Below are 17,252 nucleotides of genomic sequence, written 5' to 3'. Positions count from 1 at the left end.
CATTTGCTCAATTGAACTAACGTGTCGCATTATTGGACAAATCCCTGACATGGCAGAACGAAATCGGAACATGTACTGGGTGTTTTTAGAAAATATCTAACACTTTTGACTCTTAATATATCTTAAATTTCATGATGGCCAAAATATCCACAAACGACAAGTTGTCCTCGGAAAGTTTATTTCATGCAAACTTTTTCCACATTTCTAGCTGATGACAGCGACATTGAAATCAGAGAAAAATCCTCGATCTGATTGGCTGTATTAATCCGAAACTTTTGTAACATAATATTATCTTTAGAAATCTAATTTTTGGGGTTCAGTTACATACTAAATACTTGAGTCGTTTTTTTATTATCTGAACTTCGAAATAAAAAGTGTGACATATATTCTGAAACACCTAGTTCTCCTTCAACATAGCAAGATGAAGCACGACCCGGAGCAATTACGAAAAGATTACCAGGGTCTAACTGAAGATGGATGTTGGGTTACGGTGAGATGAGGTTGGTGGGCTTGATTTTGAGATCAAGAGTTTGTTTCAAATAGCATGAACGGAGGGAAATATCCTATTTTCTGACACTGCTCTAAGTTCTATAACTGAGAAAGGTCAGGGAACTGTGACATTCTGGTTGTGTGATGAGGTTATTTTGTATATCTAATGACTATCAATCAGTACCTTGATGTAGAAGACACTGATATAGCAATGCGAAAACTACAAAACGCCAGAATGAAAAGGGCTCAGAGAAATGATTTCTCCAAGAAAATGTTAAGCGTTAAGCAAAGTGGCGATACCTTCTTAATGCAATTTGAACTACATACCTATCTAACAATCGAAACAACAGTTTGTGAAATCCAATCTAGACCAATGAGAACAGAATCGTCATGACATTGTGATCTCTGGGCAGCATTTGATTTCAAATCAAAATTCTGGGCTAGAGAATTCAGGACAGTACCTATAGTGCTAAGGATGTTGATAATCTTAGAAAACTTTCCTATGCCAGAATACATTGATTGAAGAACCAGCAGTTAAGAATGGTAATAGTAAGCATGTCACATTTTCATGATCATGTATTTAAATACAATAAGGATACGGTAGTAATGAAATTCTGTATATTGAAGTAAAATGTCCTTCAACACAGGCGCATAATTGACGCGGCTACATTATTTCAGTCCATGTCAGTGGGTCTAATATTAGGGGAGAATGGTTTAAATCAGAAATACTAATGACCGAAACTACGTGCTGCGAACCTTATTTTGCATCCAAGTCACTGAGATTCATTGGTTTTTCAAACACCACGCTAGAAACTGCCTTTTTATGCTTCTCAGACGACGTGACGCTGAATACATTCAGTAAAGAACAGCGTAATCCGGCAACAAAAACTGCCGACGATACCAGATTTTTATGATCAGATGAGTTAAGCGTGTGATAAATAAGCCGGTATTAGCTGACTGCATGCGGCATGCAAAAACTGTAGTTATTACGTGTGAGCTAACATCTTTCAGACAAGCCAAGTAGATGTTAAAATGCTCCTCATAACTGATGGTTATTTGGGTAAGCCTCCGATTTAATTTGTGGTTAAGACATGTTCATGAATAGAAACTAGTGATTCTGTCATTTTACCACAAAACAACATGATCACTCAGAGGAAAACACATTTATAAAAATAAATGATGGTTTGGTCCGACTAGCGTTCCCTAGTTGGTTTCAGCAGCGCGTCGCTCATGAACGCTACGTTACCATGGTAACGGCGAATGACAAGATTTTGATTACCGATACCTAAAGAAAGCGATGTCGATTAAGGGGTGCAAATAAAGGATTTTGATGATGAAAGATATCCTTTCCACTGATGATGTCCCTTGCGAGAAGCAATGATTAATAGGTTTATTTGGTTAACTTTGATCCTTAATGCCAACACAGGTAGGAAAAGCGGTCAAGTCGTGATTGGAATCTTTACTGGTATTATTCTGTAGTGTAAGAGCAGAACCACACCAACATGCTTTGCAAAGACAGTACAAAAACAAACAAATGACTAGCTTAAAATCCATAATTTCCGTCGCAAATGGAATTCAAATCTGTCGATTCACGGTGACCAATCAAATGAATATAAAAATGCAATGGTTATGAGCCAAAAATGACACCCCCAACCTTTTTTTTTCTCCAAAATTTTTTAGAGGGTGTAATGTACTTCCTTTCACCCCTCAATTTCAACAACCACAATGAGTCCGATGGGTCTTTTACTTTATTACAACTATTACTCTCTCAATGATAAAGCTGAATATCAGGTATTCAACTGTGTTCTCGTCCTGTATGGCCTATATATGTACATAATACGCATCCATCTCTTCGAAAGGCGCACGAATGTACAGTATAGCAAGCTAGCTACAAGCTTTACAATCGCACTAAAGCTTTCTCAGTCTTCTAAGATTCGAAGTTACATTAGCTGTCACCATATCTGCTGCTCAGCCAAAAATAACAGTGACAGCTTATTACAAATAGAGAGACGGGACAAGAAACGGCTGTAAGCTACTCGATTGCATTATAGTTGTCGAGTTCTAATAGGGAACATTACCATGTGGATGTCAGCTTTGGTATGTTTTTACTGAGTAACGACATAAAAAGAAACCTTTTTCATTGGTGCGTTCCAGAAGACATTCAGGTGGATTCACGTAATATATCTCAAATTCTCCTTGACACTATCAGTGTTGTATCCGTCAGTGTCAATTCATGTCAAATAAATTAGCACATCACAGAGATAACGTATCTGTATTAATGCAGTAATGCACTTAGGTAGGAATGTATTGATCTAATACCATACTTATTAGCCCTTCAACTCATCCTCACTCGACGCACGAGTGTTCATTAACAGTTCTATTGGACATAACTTGATTGCCATTGAAATCTTCTTCCAGTGCATTAGTGCATCATTATGTTAAATGTAAACAACTGCTTATGTGAACGAGATTGTGCTCATGCATACAATGGAGAAATTAAAAACAGTGCAAATAGAAATCTGATTTGATATGAATGCACTGCATGTACAGTACATGTATGCACTTGTGGTGTATAAAGGCTCAATGGTGGCTCGTTCAACGTTATCAAAAATAAATTGATAACGAGTTCAAGGTCAGTCAAAATGAAGCTTTTTGTCATGCTCATGACCCTTGTAAACAGCCTTAACCTTCTAACTCTAAATTCAGCAAAAGCACTAACAAACGTCATGTTAAATTGACCTCATGATGAAAAGTCAAGGACATTAAAAATTGGTCGAAAAAAGAAAGGTTAGATATTAAACAAGTTTCAGGGATGGAGTTGAAGTCGTGTGATTTGATCTTGGATTGAATGAGACCATGCTTACAATGAAATAATATCTTTCATTTCGTTAAATTTTCTTTCAAAGAAATCATTCTTTGCACAAGCACAGTAACCATTTGATTAAAAGTTGCCTCCAGCAGACCTACCAACAAAGAAATAGCTATTGCTTTATAAATCCATACCAATTAAAACTTTTAGACCTTCTGAACTCAAGCACATCACAGCTGAACCAAGAACAACAAGTTGCTGCATATTTCATCCATAAGCCACCCACGTAGAGCTCGAGGTTTTTAACAACAATAAAGAGATTCGTCTATAGGGTGTAATTACTGTCCTCAGCTTGACTTTCCTGAAGACCAGAATCAATAAGCGTCCAGCTAGGCGACAAGGTCCAATAGGATTGCTTGAGATGGCTTGAGGCTTTCATACCAAGTTGAAACCATGGCATCAGAGTCAACAGAATGCTTCGGTTTACCACTTGATAGATGAGTGCTCGTATTTCACACGCTCGCAATCTATATTTTGCCCTAGGTCTTGAGATCAACATGGGTTACATATCTATTGAAAGAGATACTTTTTCTTGCGTATTCGTTTACGTTTATCCATTTTCAGTCTACATTCTTCCCAGTGGTATTTCTCAAAGAAAAAACCAGGTTTTGAACAATCATGTCGTCTAACCATACTGGTACATTCGGAAGCAAAGGAAAATTATTCTTACTCTTTATTTCTTCTTCTTCTTCTTCTTCTTTAGTTCTTTTTCTTCTTCGTTTGACCACACAGCATCAAATAATTAGTCAAGCGACTGGTTATTTCAAAACAAGTAAGTCATTCAAAGCGTTAACCATAACTTGGCCTATTGATTTATTTGGCTTAACAGAAGAAGATAACGCCAATTTATAGAACGCCATGTAGGTAACTTCCTTATTTTTTTGTGGTTACCGGGTTCAGTTAAGGAATTGGGTTGTTAGCCCTCAGAAGTACTGCTTATATTTGATATCTAAAAATCCTTGTTCTTAACGACCATATACGGCCCAAAGTTTGCAGCTCAGAACATTATTTGCTCTGTCACTAAACTGGCAGCCCCATCCCATCCAATGAAACATTCATAGGTAACAAACACTTCCGTGTGATAATCTAGGTAATCGAAGGCGAGGTTCCATCAATTCTACTCAGTCTATTGATTAGCTCCCGTCGCTCGCGATTAGATTACATTAGCAACGACATGACGAATCTGGGCTAACCTTTGGAATGCATTATCATCAAAAATTTAAATTGTGACAATGCCTTTCCATCAGGAATTCAAATATGATAACCAATATCCACTAGGGACTAAGACAAAAGCAAATATATCGTTAACAACTATGAGGGGTTTTTAATCAAAAGGTACAATGCGCTTTTATGGAGTTTTTGATTCATCTAACTTAACTGCCGGAAGGTAACCAACATAGTTCCAAATGCATTGCGTGGGCGAAATATAGAACAGGATGAAACAAGCAATGTTATCTTACCTGGGGCATTCTACTAAAATGAGGACAAAATAATATTCATCGTGTGCAGTTTTCCTGATACTAATGAGGGAAAGAAAGCAAACATGTGTATATGAACTTGGAGCCATATGTGTTTATGCACAGATATATAGTTATTGTCTCAAATTGTGAGCGTTTCAAGATAAAACAAAGACCTTAATGATGCTAGCAGACCCCTTCTTGACTTCCATATTGTACAAAATGTTTGATTCAATACATGATATTGAAATACGCCATTATAACCTGCCAAATACACCATTCCGAAATGGTCACCAATGGACACACCCACTTTGCACATTCACCCGTACTACATCAAATGAATGACTTAATACTAGATCGTGCTGGCGTAAAAATGGCTTACTCGGGCGCGCTAGCGTGTACGTAATATACGTTTTAAGCTATAGTCAGCAGTTTCTGATGGAGAATTCATCACAGACTGCTTCTCTCTCCTTCTTTATTGCCGCGATCAGGTTTAATCTATCTTATGCTTGATGGGGCTCTCGTGCATTTGATGGCTCCGAGGCCGGCTCTATACATGTACGCCGCATAATCTTACAATAAAATATCTCGGGATGCTGAAATGTATTATAGCCTGAGAAGCAGTGGTATATGTCCTTTGATGCAGAGGATAGCATGAAACAGTAGAAGGCTCGCCGCATTTATCTGTGTATGCTGTGAATCTCAAGTTATAAATCCTTGCCTCGATATCGATGATAGAATTAAGAATTCTCCAGTGAGGCAAGAATGGTCACCAGGTACTTCAGTCGAATTACAGTTATTCCACACTTATCGGAATGTCCAAGAATGAGAATTTATGCCTGTATTTAGGTTGAGATTATTTAATTAGAATGGCAACATTATAGAGTGATAATACGGTTTGTGCAAGATATTCAAGACGCTTGAAACACTCAATAATGGACCAAATATAGTATTTGGTAGGCTAGCGTTGCTTCCTTGTTGCTTTGTTAGAGAAAAACAAGACTAAATTGACTGAAGGATATGTTTTGAATTGGGAATTCGTTTTGTTTTAATGAAATAAAACCAACCTAAATACAGCTCAAGGCAGGTATGAATCTCATTTTCGATATTTTGATTATAAGTCTGGAATTACTGTAATTCGAAGTACCACCTCCAGTTCGTAACTGGACATTGTGAAGGCAAGTAGCATCATACCACCTCTTCATATAGCTCCGCAATTATTATGTCAACGTTCCTTCGCCGTGAAAAAAATTATCAGCGTTGATTTATGGTCTTTCCACCCTAAGGATACAGCCGTTGAACATTTCATTACATTCCTTCCTTTCTTGCGGAACAGCAATTTCTTCTAGATGACTGTGGCACTTACTCAATTAGGCTCCCTATTTAATGCTAGGCGAGCATTGTGGTGCGAGCAATACATTAGTCACGTTAGTAAGGCAAACATGTATTTGGCTTTTTTGTGGCATTATGTGGACTTGTCAGATACATTGGACTAACTACTCGGTCATAGAAGCCAGTCTATTGGGAATTTCGCATAGATCATCCACGGTGACAGTTGGGAAGTGGATTTCCATTTTGCGCATTTCCATACGTTCGCCAGCATTAGTTAGTTATAATCGTTACTGCTCGGTCATTATGAATAAAGAAGCAAGATTTTAAGGCTTTTGCTTAATACCTCTTTACATTTTGCGATCATGCCATTGTGTTATCTTTATTCTAACGTGACAGAAACCATCTCTTAAACCTTGTGGCGTAAGAACTGACAGGCCACTATGTCCACTTACTGTGGATGGCTAACCCTGAACCCAATCTGCACCATCTCGTAGCGTCTATGACACTTCTCGAACCACATAATAACGAGAACTAAGCGCCATCGGCAAACTCCCCAATCTACCAATCTGAAAGGAAACACTTGTAAAGACAAGCAAAGGCTCGAGCATGGATTGTCTGCCACTTGTAGGCAGGAGTATTGATTGTGGATGAAGGCAAGGAGAGTTGCTCCTTTGTTACTGTTACTGTCACGTACAGTCAAGGCAGAGACGGGAAAGGAGACTAGGAAGAAACAAGGGTAATGTCAGAGTTATAATGCACTTTATGATTGAAGCAAACAGTGTTCTTAGAATATATGTGCGCCAGCAACCGGAATGATAAAACAATCGTACCTGTCTAAAGCAGAATCCATCTCCCTGCCAGGAAATAATTGGAATAGAACTTATTAATTTCAATCCTGTATTCTCAATTCTTTAATAGACAATCCGGAGTGCAGTGCCCGGCAGCCATCGTCATCTTGAAGCAATGCATCATATTAGAATACTCCGGGCATTTTTAATGGAGTGCCCAGCCAGAAGGCATTCATGATATGTGATGATTTTCGCATTGAGCCAGAGCATACATCGAAATCGAAATATGTAACTGGAATTATCAGTATTAGACATGCTTAGTTCATGTACATATGTAAGTGTTCATTAATTGATAAGCAATTGCTGCGCTCGTAGTGTGAACGGCCCCATACGTATACCACCTGGTCGGTCCACTGAAACCAAGATATTTTCGTATTTTTTCATCAATGGACCAATATCTCCTTCTGTAAAAAATGACACTCGACAGATAAAATTACCTGTCAAGATATTCCCGCTCGTTGAGCTTTACTTTTTTCCGCGCAATGATTTGTGACCAACGACCAGGTGTCATTTTTATAGGAGACAAAAAAATGCTGCCAGTTCGCGCGTCTGAGCTGATAACCGCCGTGACTGCTGGAGATATTATTCAAACAATTTTTCTCGTAGATTAAGGATCACTGATATAATCCTTGTGATCAATCATAGAATTGTGATTATGAATAAGGATTATACAGGATTATTGGATGAGTACGGAATGGAGTCGGGTAAGTCGCCAAGTGGACGCTGTAGAGACACGATGGCCATGTCCTAGCCACCGAGATGGAGTGTAAATTATGAGTCGGGTGACAACCTCTACTGTTATTGTGTTGTTGATATCAAATCTTTGATCATATAACGGTCTCTCCTGGTAAAAGTTCAGTCGAACGCTGTAGCGTCATTGGTTGTGTAATGTCCAATTTATCAAAAAGTGAGTTGTTTGTTTTTGATCAAGCGAAAGGGGTAATCACCTGGTTTCGGACCGACTGAACCGGCCGATATGACTGATCATAAATGTATCAATGTCATGCCTAAGTCAGAGAACCAAGGAACTTACAACTACAAAAACATTCAGATTCTCAAGTGTGAAGCCATGCGGCAGTGATTGACGTAAAGGCTTCTACTGTATTTATTAACGTGAATGATATAAGTAGATTTTGGTTTTTACGGATCTATCACCGGTAGCTTCTATGTACATTTCTACATATGATAAATCGCTACGTATCCAACAAACATATATACATACAAAAGAAACATTTGATCGAACTCTGCTCTAGATACAAGTGTGTTCTTGTACATGTAATTAATTTTTTTAAAATACGACAAAACTTACCTTAAGGCCCTGACAAACTGGGTTCTCTGTCTTCCTGGCTGTTCGTAATAGGTGGATTTGTTCGAATCGACGTGGTGACATGTTTGTTTGGACTTGACTTCGATAGTCTCACAAGTTTTGACTTGAACATTTGTATGCTCCGATAGCCATTGATTAGCTCTTTCTACAAGAATACTGAAAAGATATGATGGAGGCGGAAATGCAATAAAAGGCGAAGGAATGATTAAAATCAAAAGGTACAGGTAAATTTCTCATCGGTTTTCGGCAAAAACTCATTTAACGAAACTCCTATACCACCTATGGTTTCAGAGGTTTTGCAGCCTATGTAGTGTCTTGATGATGACGTCCCTGTAGCAATATGTTGGTGAGTTATAAATGTCTAAAACAGATCGTACAATGTATATTGCTTCGAAAAATTCTTGCAATTATTCATGTCAGCTTCATTTCATATGACTGTATCAATAAAATTTAATTATAAATTTCGAATTAATTTGTCTTTTTACTTATTTATTTTTCAATTGTCCAAAAGGTCTTCCAGCAGTGCTAAAGTTCAGTCAAATCACTTTTTGAATTGATAACAACCATCTAAAAGTCGAATTATAGCCTGTTTGATATGCAGTCATCACATTTCTATGCGTTTGCACTTCGTTGTCCAATACTGCATAGCGTATTTTGACAGGCTTAAGTCAGTGCACTAACTTAAGTTGTATGGTGCGTTGTATTTTTGTACACTGTGTAAAGATGATTGATATACTTACCGGAATAATAAAAAATATTCAATTCTACGTAGTATGACTACTGTACTGATTCGGGTACAGCTACCAATTCGGGTTCGGATCAATGCATGGTGTCAAAATGGAATGATAACCGTCAATACAATAACCTGGGCAATGGCTTGTTTTAAATGGAGACTTTTATAGATAGTAAGGTGAACCATACTACGGTTTCTAAGCGGTGCACTTCATCGTGAATCGGCACTATCGTATATTCAAAACCAAAGAAGTCGGTAATTCATTCGTAGATATTGTTAAGAAGTAAATTAACCACGAGTTTCATCTCCGTGTTAGCCATGCACAATTACTAAGTGCTAGATATTCCAATAAAGGTTTGTTTGGATGCAAAACAGGCTAGTAAGATGTGCATTTATCGTATCAACTAATTAACCTTTTTGGAGTGTAGATATCTATGGATCTCAGTGAGTCATAGACATCATTTTTATTCGGCGTACATGTAAGTCATATATATTCACATACATTTGTTGTAACCATAAATGATAATTTATAACCATACTACGTGAGTCGTATACATGTAAGAATGTATGACCAGTGGCAAGTCAGTAACATGTACATGTACGTGTACAAACATGTTATAATTGATAATCATTTATAACAATATCTCTACTGCGTATAGCCGGTTACAATATGTATCCGAGATCATTATTGACAAAAAAAACAATTCTATACGGTGCATATTTCGGGAGGAGGTCAGTTTTACAGTGCAAGGGATTCATACATCCAAGAATTAATAAAGACTAGCCCTCTATCAATTCTTGATACATTTGATAGACAAGATTCCAGAAAATGGCCGACGATGCATCCCGAGAGTTGCCCTGAACAATAGATCGTCACGGGCAAAGTTCTGAAGTTGTTTGCACACGGGCTATCCCATTGTCCAACGATCCGGCATTTTCTGGAAAATCGCCTATTCAATCTGTGCAGGGCTGTAGAAGACAGCAGGTATTCTACCATGTACGCATGTTGTGTTTATACATGAAGGAAGAGTCCATTGACTGTGCTCTTTATTGTGTAGGGGTGGCAAGTGCACATTTTGATGCAGCCGAGATGTAACCTTATTTTACGGTCGACATTTTCTTGGCCTCGCGGAACAAGCCATGCACCCTAAACAACCAAGAATGTGGCCAATAGCCTCGACCTTCCGGTAATATAACGAGTGTACGATCGTCTACGGTGTCTAGTGTGGGTACGTCGAGGTCGGGACTGGTATCTTTCTACTGTGCATGGAAGGGGGAAACAGTCAAAGTAACTTATCGCAACTTCCAGACGAACGTGTGAACGAAGAACGATGAAATGTCAAGACAAAACGATACAGATTTCGTATCTTTACCTTTCGTGTATGAGCAGACGAACAGCATTTATTTTTGCACCTATACCTATATAGGCCTATATCTTGACTACGTGTTCAGTTCAATCATGAGGATGGTTATGAGTGATGACGTCACACATTATAAACGTTTGAAGTGAAGTACATTGTAATACGTACATCACTGGAGATAGCGGTACACTTGTTCTATTTCAGGAAAGAAGAGTTCATTCTTGACCATTTATTTGTTATTTAGGGTGGTCAATTCCACTAAGCCTGGGAATTCATTGCATCATTCGAGTGCACTTCATGCTACATGAATATATAGCCCGACATAATACATGACAAATAGACAGTAGACTTCCCTTCCCAATATAGAACAATTAGTGTACCAATTTCGTAAACAAATTTAAGTTAGGGAGATTTCAAGAAGTACCGCATATTTTGATAGCAGTTGATATAGAGTTTACCTTTAATACAGAGAATACACAGCAAGAAACTGACAAATTTTGTAAATTATGTTTACCTTAAGCCCCCCCCCCCCCCCCTCCCCAAAAAGAAGAAGTTTATTCCTCGCGGCACTCCAACCAGTGGTGGAAGGTCATACGATCTTAATGTAACTTAAATGTGTTAATGACACATGTCGGGCTGACATTTGAGCACGGGTGACATTCATTGTTCACTAACAAAACATCAAAATATTGTAGGTGTTACAAGATTGCTAAAGCTTTATTGATTTATCATGAAATATGAGACAGGTTTTATGGTTTATAATTTTCGCAATCAATAAATCTTAAAGAAAACATCCAACTGTATTGAATATTGATCAAATTAATGTACACGAGTTCTAAAATGTGCTCTGTTTTCTATTTTGACAATTTTTCGTATCACGGGGATGGAGTATTCCGCCGCATTTCGAGTGTGGCAGTCCATTAAGCAGTCGAGTTGACACTGGCATTTTGAAATTGAAGAATCCTTTGATCATTTTATAATTCGATTTGAATCAAGTTACAGGCCGCTAAAGTGCTGGTGTAACGTTTTTGAGTGTTTCCGTTTTGAGTGTTTCCCCTCGTTGTATGAGTGGGAAGGCTTAAAGACAGTTTGCTCAGTCCCCCCTATTAAAAATAGCTGTTTCTTGTGCTTGTAGGAAGCACTGGAATATTGCAAACAACTACAAACGTAACACCGGTGTAAATTAGAAAATGCCCCTTGGAAAATTGTTCGGCCCTATTGAATTCTGACGGATGAAGGTATATTGTTCTTTAGAGGCCCTAACCGCCAATAGCTTAGATATTTCAAGCGCATGATATAATCCTTTGTTCCCGGACAGTTTATTCTAGGACATTTAAAAATTCTACACCGCCACTCCAGAATCGTGTTCTAGTTGTTGGAAACCGAGAAACTGGCCTTACTTTGATTACCATCTCGTTAATGTTGACCCAGTGGCACTACTAATTAACAGAGGTTCCATTTACACAACGACGAAGTAATATCATGTCGTTATGGGTGCACTCAATACCGACCAGTGGCACTACAATTAATTTGCGCGAGACTGTTGACATACCGACTACGTAATCACATTACATTGATGTAGCTGAGCATAAGCATCATCAGATCATGGCAGTACTTTAGTAACCAATATGCCGAACAGGTCTACATATAAATGGTATATCAGATTCGAGACGTTAAGAGATCCACACAATGATATACATATCACACTAACTTTGAGAACTTTATTATTAAACGGCATTCTAGAACAATATATTCTGACACTCATTTGCACAATATACGCGCATACATGTAGTTTGTTTACATCTTAAAATGGTAATATTTTATTTCAAATGATATTACCGTGCCTTATCGCTTCCACAAAATGCCTCGTGAAATAATTGGTTGTGACATTTGTAGAAACTAATTGGTATATCATCGGAAAAACCATGGTATGATTACTGTTATTACAATTCTCATAGGATAGCTCAACAACACTAGTTCCCGGATTCTACTCGATGGCCTGCCATGTTCATTTAGTGTCCACCTAATTTCAACAAGAGAAACGGGTGGGAGCAGTCTTTTCGTTTGCATCATTTTACTAATTGCTGACAGGAAAATAACTGTGTCATGATCTGCCTATAAATTGCCACATCAACATTTAATTATCGGTTGGTTGGCCACGTAAAGCGAAATATTGCTCTACAGAACTCAGAAATTTTGTAGCCAAAGAATTAGTGATTTCGCACGAGTTAGAAAATCTTGCTGAATTTCCACGAGCCGATCGTAATATATACCATTACTTTGATTACATTACATGTACACGTACTTAAAACTCATTATTGTATAGAGTGAAAAATGTTATCTTATCTTGCCTAGATGAGAACTCACATGATAGAGCTTCACAAGCATGAGATGTATCAATGAAAACATATGTTTGTTCAAAACCCCCATCATAAATTTATGACTGATTTTCATTTTGCTTTTACTTTGTAATTTCTTGATTGGTTTCCTTTAAAGACGGGATGTGTTTTATCGGCAGTAGGAAATATTGAACACCAGCATTCTTCGCCGGAAACGATCATTAGTCAAGAGAACATGACTGCAAGGAAACATAAAACCACCTAGTTATGGTTTTGAAGTATGTATAAGATTTGGTAAAACGATATCTACAGGTTAATTGATTACATGTACATGTACCGCTCATGATATGAGATTTTGACTGTTTCTTCCATGTTTCCACAAGCGGCCATGATTGCCTTGTCATAACCGCTGCCGTCAAAACGAGGCACAGTGCATGGGCGCAGAATGCATCATACACAGTTGACCATGATTTATTGTAATCAAGATGGTTTAGAATTCGCCACAACATGTCAAGCAGTGTTTCAGATGGACGACAAAGCTACGCAGGATTGCTCGGTAATAATCATTATCTTACTTCGTAATCAGCATACCTTTCAATAAAGGTCGCTATTGTGGTTCTCAGGGGAGCTCATTAGGCGGTCCTATTATTACAACACGACCACTGATTGATACCCTAAACCTTGTATCTGAGTCGTTCGTGACCACGACATCCACTCATAGAAGTAAAGGTTTTTTTCAGCTTCTGAAAAACCATCAAAGGTTTTTTGCCCAACAAACATCCTGCGCAGAAAGACCAATAACGCCACTGAGCAGCACAAAAATGTTTTGAAGTTTGAACAAAAAATGCAACATGTCACTTGAAGCGTTACCATAATATGGAGGAAAAATCTATTGAAAGATATGGTTGCCGAGTAAATTTCTCAGTCAGTGGCGATACGAATCCAAGCAACATTTGGTAAGAATTTTCTGGAGGAAGTTTTTCACTTCATTTCACAGGGTGCAACTAGCAACAATGTTTATTGTTGCTCACAATATATATTGTTGCTCACAATATATATTGTTGCTCACAATATATATTGTTGCTCACAATATATATTGTTGCTCACAATATATATTGTTGCCACAATGTCTATTGTTGTTACAATATCTATCGTTGTCACAGTGTCTATTGTTGTTACAATATCTATTGTTACTACTGTTGCCACAATGTCTATTGTTGTTACAATATCTATTGTTGTCACAATGTCCATTGTTGTCACAATATCTATTGTTGTCACAATATCTATTGTTGTCACAATATTTATTGTTGTCGCAATGTCTATTGTTGTAACAATATCTATTGAGTTTTATTGTTGTCACAATATCCATTGTTAACTAAGTTGTCTATTGTGACCGAGTATAATTAACAAATGAAACGGTCGATAAGATATCGAACTGCGCTGAAAAAAAATCAATCGAAGGGCATGAGTCAGGTTACACTGTGTTTTATAACACCTGGTAATTACAATATTGAGTATCATGTTACAATATTGAGAATAACATGGTGCACTCCACAACATGGTGGTCAGAGTGGGGTATTGTGAAAAATGGTAAGAGGATGTGCTGGGTGGATAGATTTCATCGGATAAGGAAGAGAATGAGATAGTCAGATTATTTGTTAAATATTTTAGAGAAGTTAACATTTAGATGAAGATTTAGTAAACTCTTAAGTTATTTCAAAGATGTACATTATATATGAGTAAGTTATAAAAAACAGTACAAATGTAGATTCAAGTCATATCATCAAACAAGCTAGCAAAAACATGTCATGACAAGGGCAGACTTTTAGATTATGCAGTTTCATAGTTAAAAGCAATCGTTATCCAGAATAATGCAAAATAGCGAAAGGAGACACACTCGTCAAGAAAACATATTCAAAAGATATTCAAAATTAGAAAAATATGATTTAATGCGAGTAAAGCTGAAGACAGAATTAAGCAAGACCTGTACACAGTATTCAAGTTCATGTCAAACTGAAGTTGTCAATTTCAGGTTTACAGTATTCGCTCCAGTACACAATTACATGTATATGGCATTCTCTCGATGTCTTTCCGGTTTGTATATTCTGTGTTGGTATCACTTAAAGGGGATTCCGCACGCCCAGCGCTTTAGCCTACTTTGTACATTTTCTCGGGCGGTGAAAATGCACATTCCCACTTCCTGTTTATAAGTCCGACGCAGATCAATTATCCTGGTCCGCTCTGATGAACATGTGAACAAGAGGGCCCCCATAGGCTTCCATTCAAAAAATCGCCTAAGACTTAATGATGCATTTTTGCTTTGATTCCGACTGAGGCGCCATTGTATTCATCGTACGAAATAAAATCACTTCAACTAACTTCAATGGATGTGAAAACAAGTATACAAATCAATATTTCAAATTGGGCAATTTGCAATTGACAATCTGTGAAATGAGTTATGAAAATGCGTTAGGTTCTCTTTGATATGACCACAGTTGATATTTTTTCGTGAATTCATAATTTACCAGGATGTCCAACGATGTTTGTAAAGACGTTGTTACTTTACTTCCAAATTTTGTCAAATATATTTTATATATATTATATCTATTATATCTATATGTATTGATCGCAAAGATAATGATTTCGCATTAAAATTTAGATGGATTTCATGTACTAAGTGAACTCAATCGTTTAACACAGATATCCGTTGGTTCTGATCGTTTTGTTGAGTCTAACTTCAATGGCGTACTTGGGCGACAATTTTATTTTCAGATTAGTACAAGTGTATTTAGCATGACTGACGAACGGAGTTCATGGATGATGTCATCACATATAAAAAGTAAATTTTCCAAGTTTTTTTAGTACTGACCACATAGATTAATTTCCTGTAAACCGCCAAATTTTCATAAGGGTGTTTTTAATTTCGCTGATTCGGCAAATAGCTGAGAAAATCAAAACAAAATTTTGTAATCGCAAAAATAAAAATCGTGAAAAGTAATTAATTTTTTTCGCTAATCACAAAAAATAAAATAGCACGAAATATTTGCGGTTTACAGAACAGTTATCTTTATGTATGTGGTCAATATGAAAAAAAATCTTGGAAAGTTTACTTTATTTGTAATGGCATCATCCATGAACTCCGTTCGTCAGTCATGCTAAAAACACTTGTACCAGCACAGGTTTTATCTCTTTGATGCTGTTAACCGATTTTAGTGAGGGTAAGAACGATGATGAATAAGAAAGGGGAAACAGAGTAAGTGTTGCGTGAAATCTGATCATATTCAGACAGATAAGCAAAGGCGTTTTGCTGACAGAAGACAGAACTGTGCCCCAAGATGGGTCACTGGACAAAAAGGGTCTAAAGGAGTATACAGGTTTACTAAAATAATGCTAACAGGTTAGTGTAAAAGTTAAAGTATGGGTACTTACTCAAATCTCTCGTATTTTGGACTATTGAATAAGCCTTCTGGTTCAACACATTTTGGTACAAAATCCACAAAGTTCAATTTGTAGCCGGGGCCTTTGTTAGATTGTTTCTCTTTGGGCGGGCGGTATCTCACTCTGGTGGAGCTAATCCGACGCGATCCAACTTTGACTTTAACCCCCACAGTCGCCATGCTACAAGTACATTATTAAACCTCTAGCTAACCAAAAGGCTAAAACTAAATGCTAGCTGATCAGAATAGGAGCATTAAATAGTTGACTAAAACAAATACAAGTCTCTGTCGATTTTTTGACGAAACAGAAACAGATTCCCTCTCACCATTGACAAAAAGCAAGATATCAATACAGTGACTATTATTACTTCGTTTGAACTCTATGGGCCCCAGGCAAAGTTAGCACAAAACGTATTGTCATGTGATATTTGACATTTTGCTATATTCAGACTTGTTCTCTCTATACATAATGTATCGGTAGCTCCAACCCTTTTTAGACTGTTCACAGCGTCACTTACAACATTGAACAGAATCATCAGCTAGTAAATAGATTTCAAATGAACCCCTACAAATGTGGAGCATAACAGAAATAAATATATTGCTGTTAAAGGATGTTGAAACAAAACCATAAATCTCAAGCAGCCGACAGCAGCATAATGCGCGAGCCGGCAGTCCAGTTGCTCTGCCGATCCATGTTTTTCAGCAACCCTTTACAACCGAAAGAGTTGCCATGTGGCGCAAACCCGCATCGCATAATCCTTTAATGTCAACACTATATAAATCACACCGATTTCACTGCAACTTCCAAGCAATGCCACAACTTCGATCAAAAGAGAACAAAGGATCGCTTTTGATATGTTTTGCTCAAGGAATACAAGAAGATTACTAACGATAACATTGGACAGGCTGAAGAACTGCGAAGCAAACCGCCTTTCAGATATCCGATCGCGCCAATTTATCTGCGTCGATATAAAATATGGAAGGAAGAATTAATTAATGCCGGGCGGTGGTGAATTAGTTAACTATCGTTACTAACAAATCAGCACTCAGCATAAGAAAA

The 17,252-nt window shown here is 37.5% G+C and overlaps 1 protein-coding gene across 6 annotated transcripts in view; it reads right to left on the bottom strand.

Moving 5' to 3' along the window:
- LOC135491515 (uncharacterized) overlaps positions 1-17,252 on the bottom strand; it is a 75,350-nt gene that overhangs the window by 56,907 nt on the left and 1,191 nt on the right. For 4 of the 6 annotated variants that reach the window (XM_064777460.1, XM_064777470.1, XM_064777478.1 and 1 more), the window contains 2 exons: positions 16,185-16,373; positions 8,305-8,478 (listed from right to left, as the gene is read on the bottom strand). In XM_064777460.1, the coding sequence (XP_064633530.1) occupies positions 8,305-8,478; positions 16,185-16,373 (363 nt within the window). Of the gene's footprint in view, positions 1-8,304; positions 8,479-16,184; positions 16,374-17,082; positions 17,232-17,252 lie in introns of those variants that run through there. The other 2 variants (XM_064777486.1, XM_064777495.1) reach the window with 2 other exon arrangements.

This window comes from Lineus longissimus, chromosome 1 (genome assembly GCF_910592395.1).
Source record: "Lineus longissimus chromosome 1, tnLinLong1.2, whole genome shotgun sequence".
Classification (NCBI taxonomy): Eukaryota; Metazoa; Nemertea; class Pilidiophora; order Heteronemertea; family Lineidae; genus Lineus; species Lineus longissimus.
The sequence above is the reverse complement of the archived record's forward strand: the minus strand, read 5'-3'. Positions and strand labels throughout refer to the sequence as shown.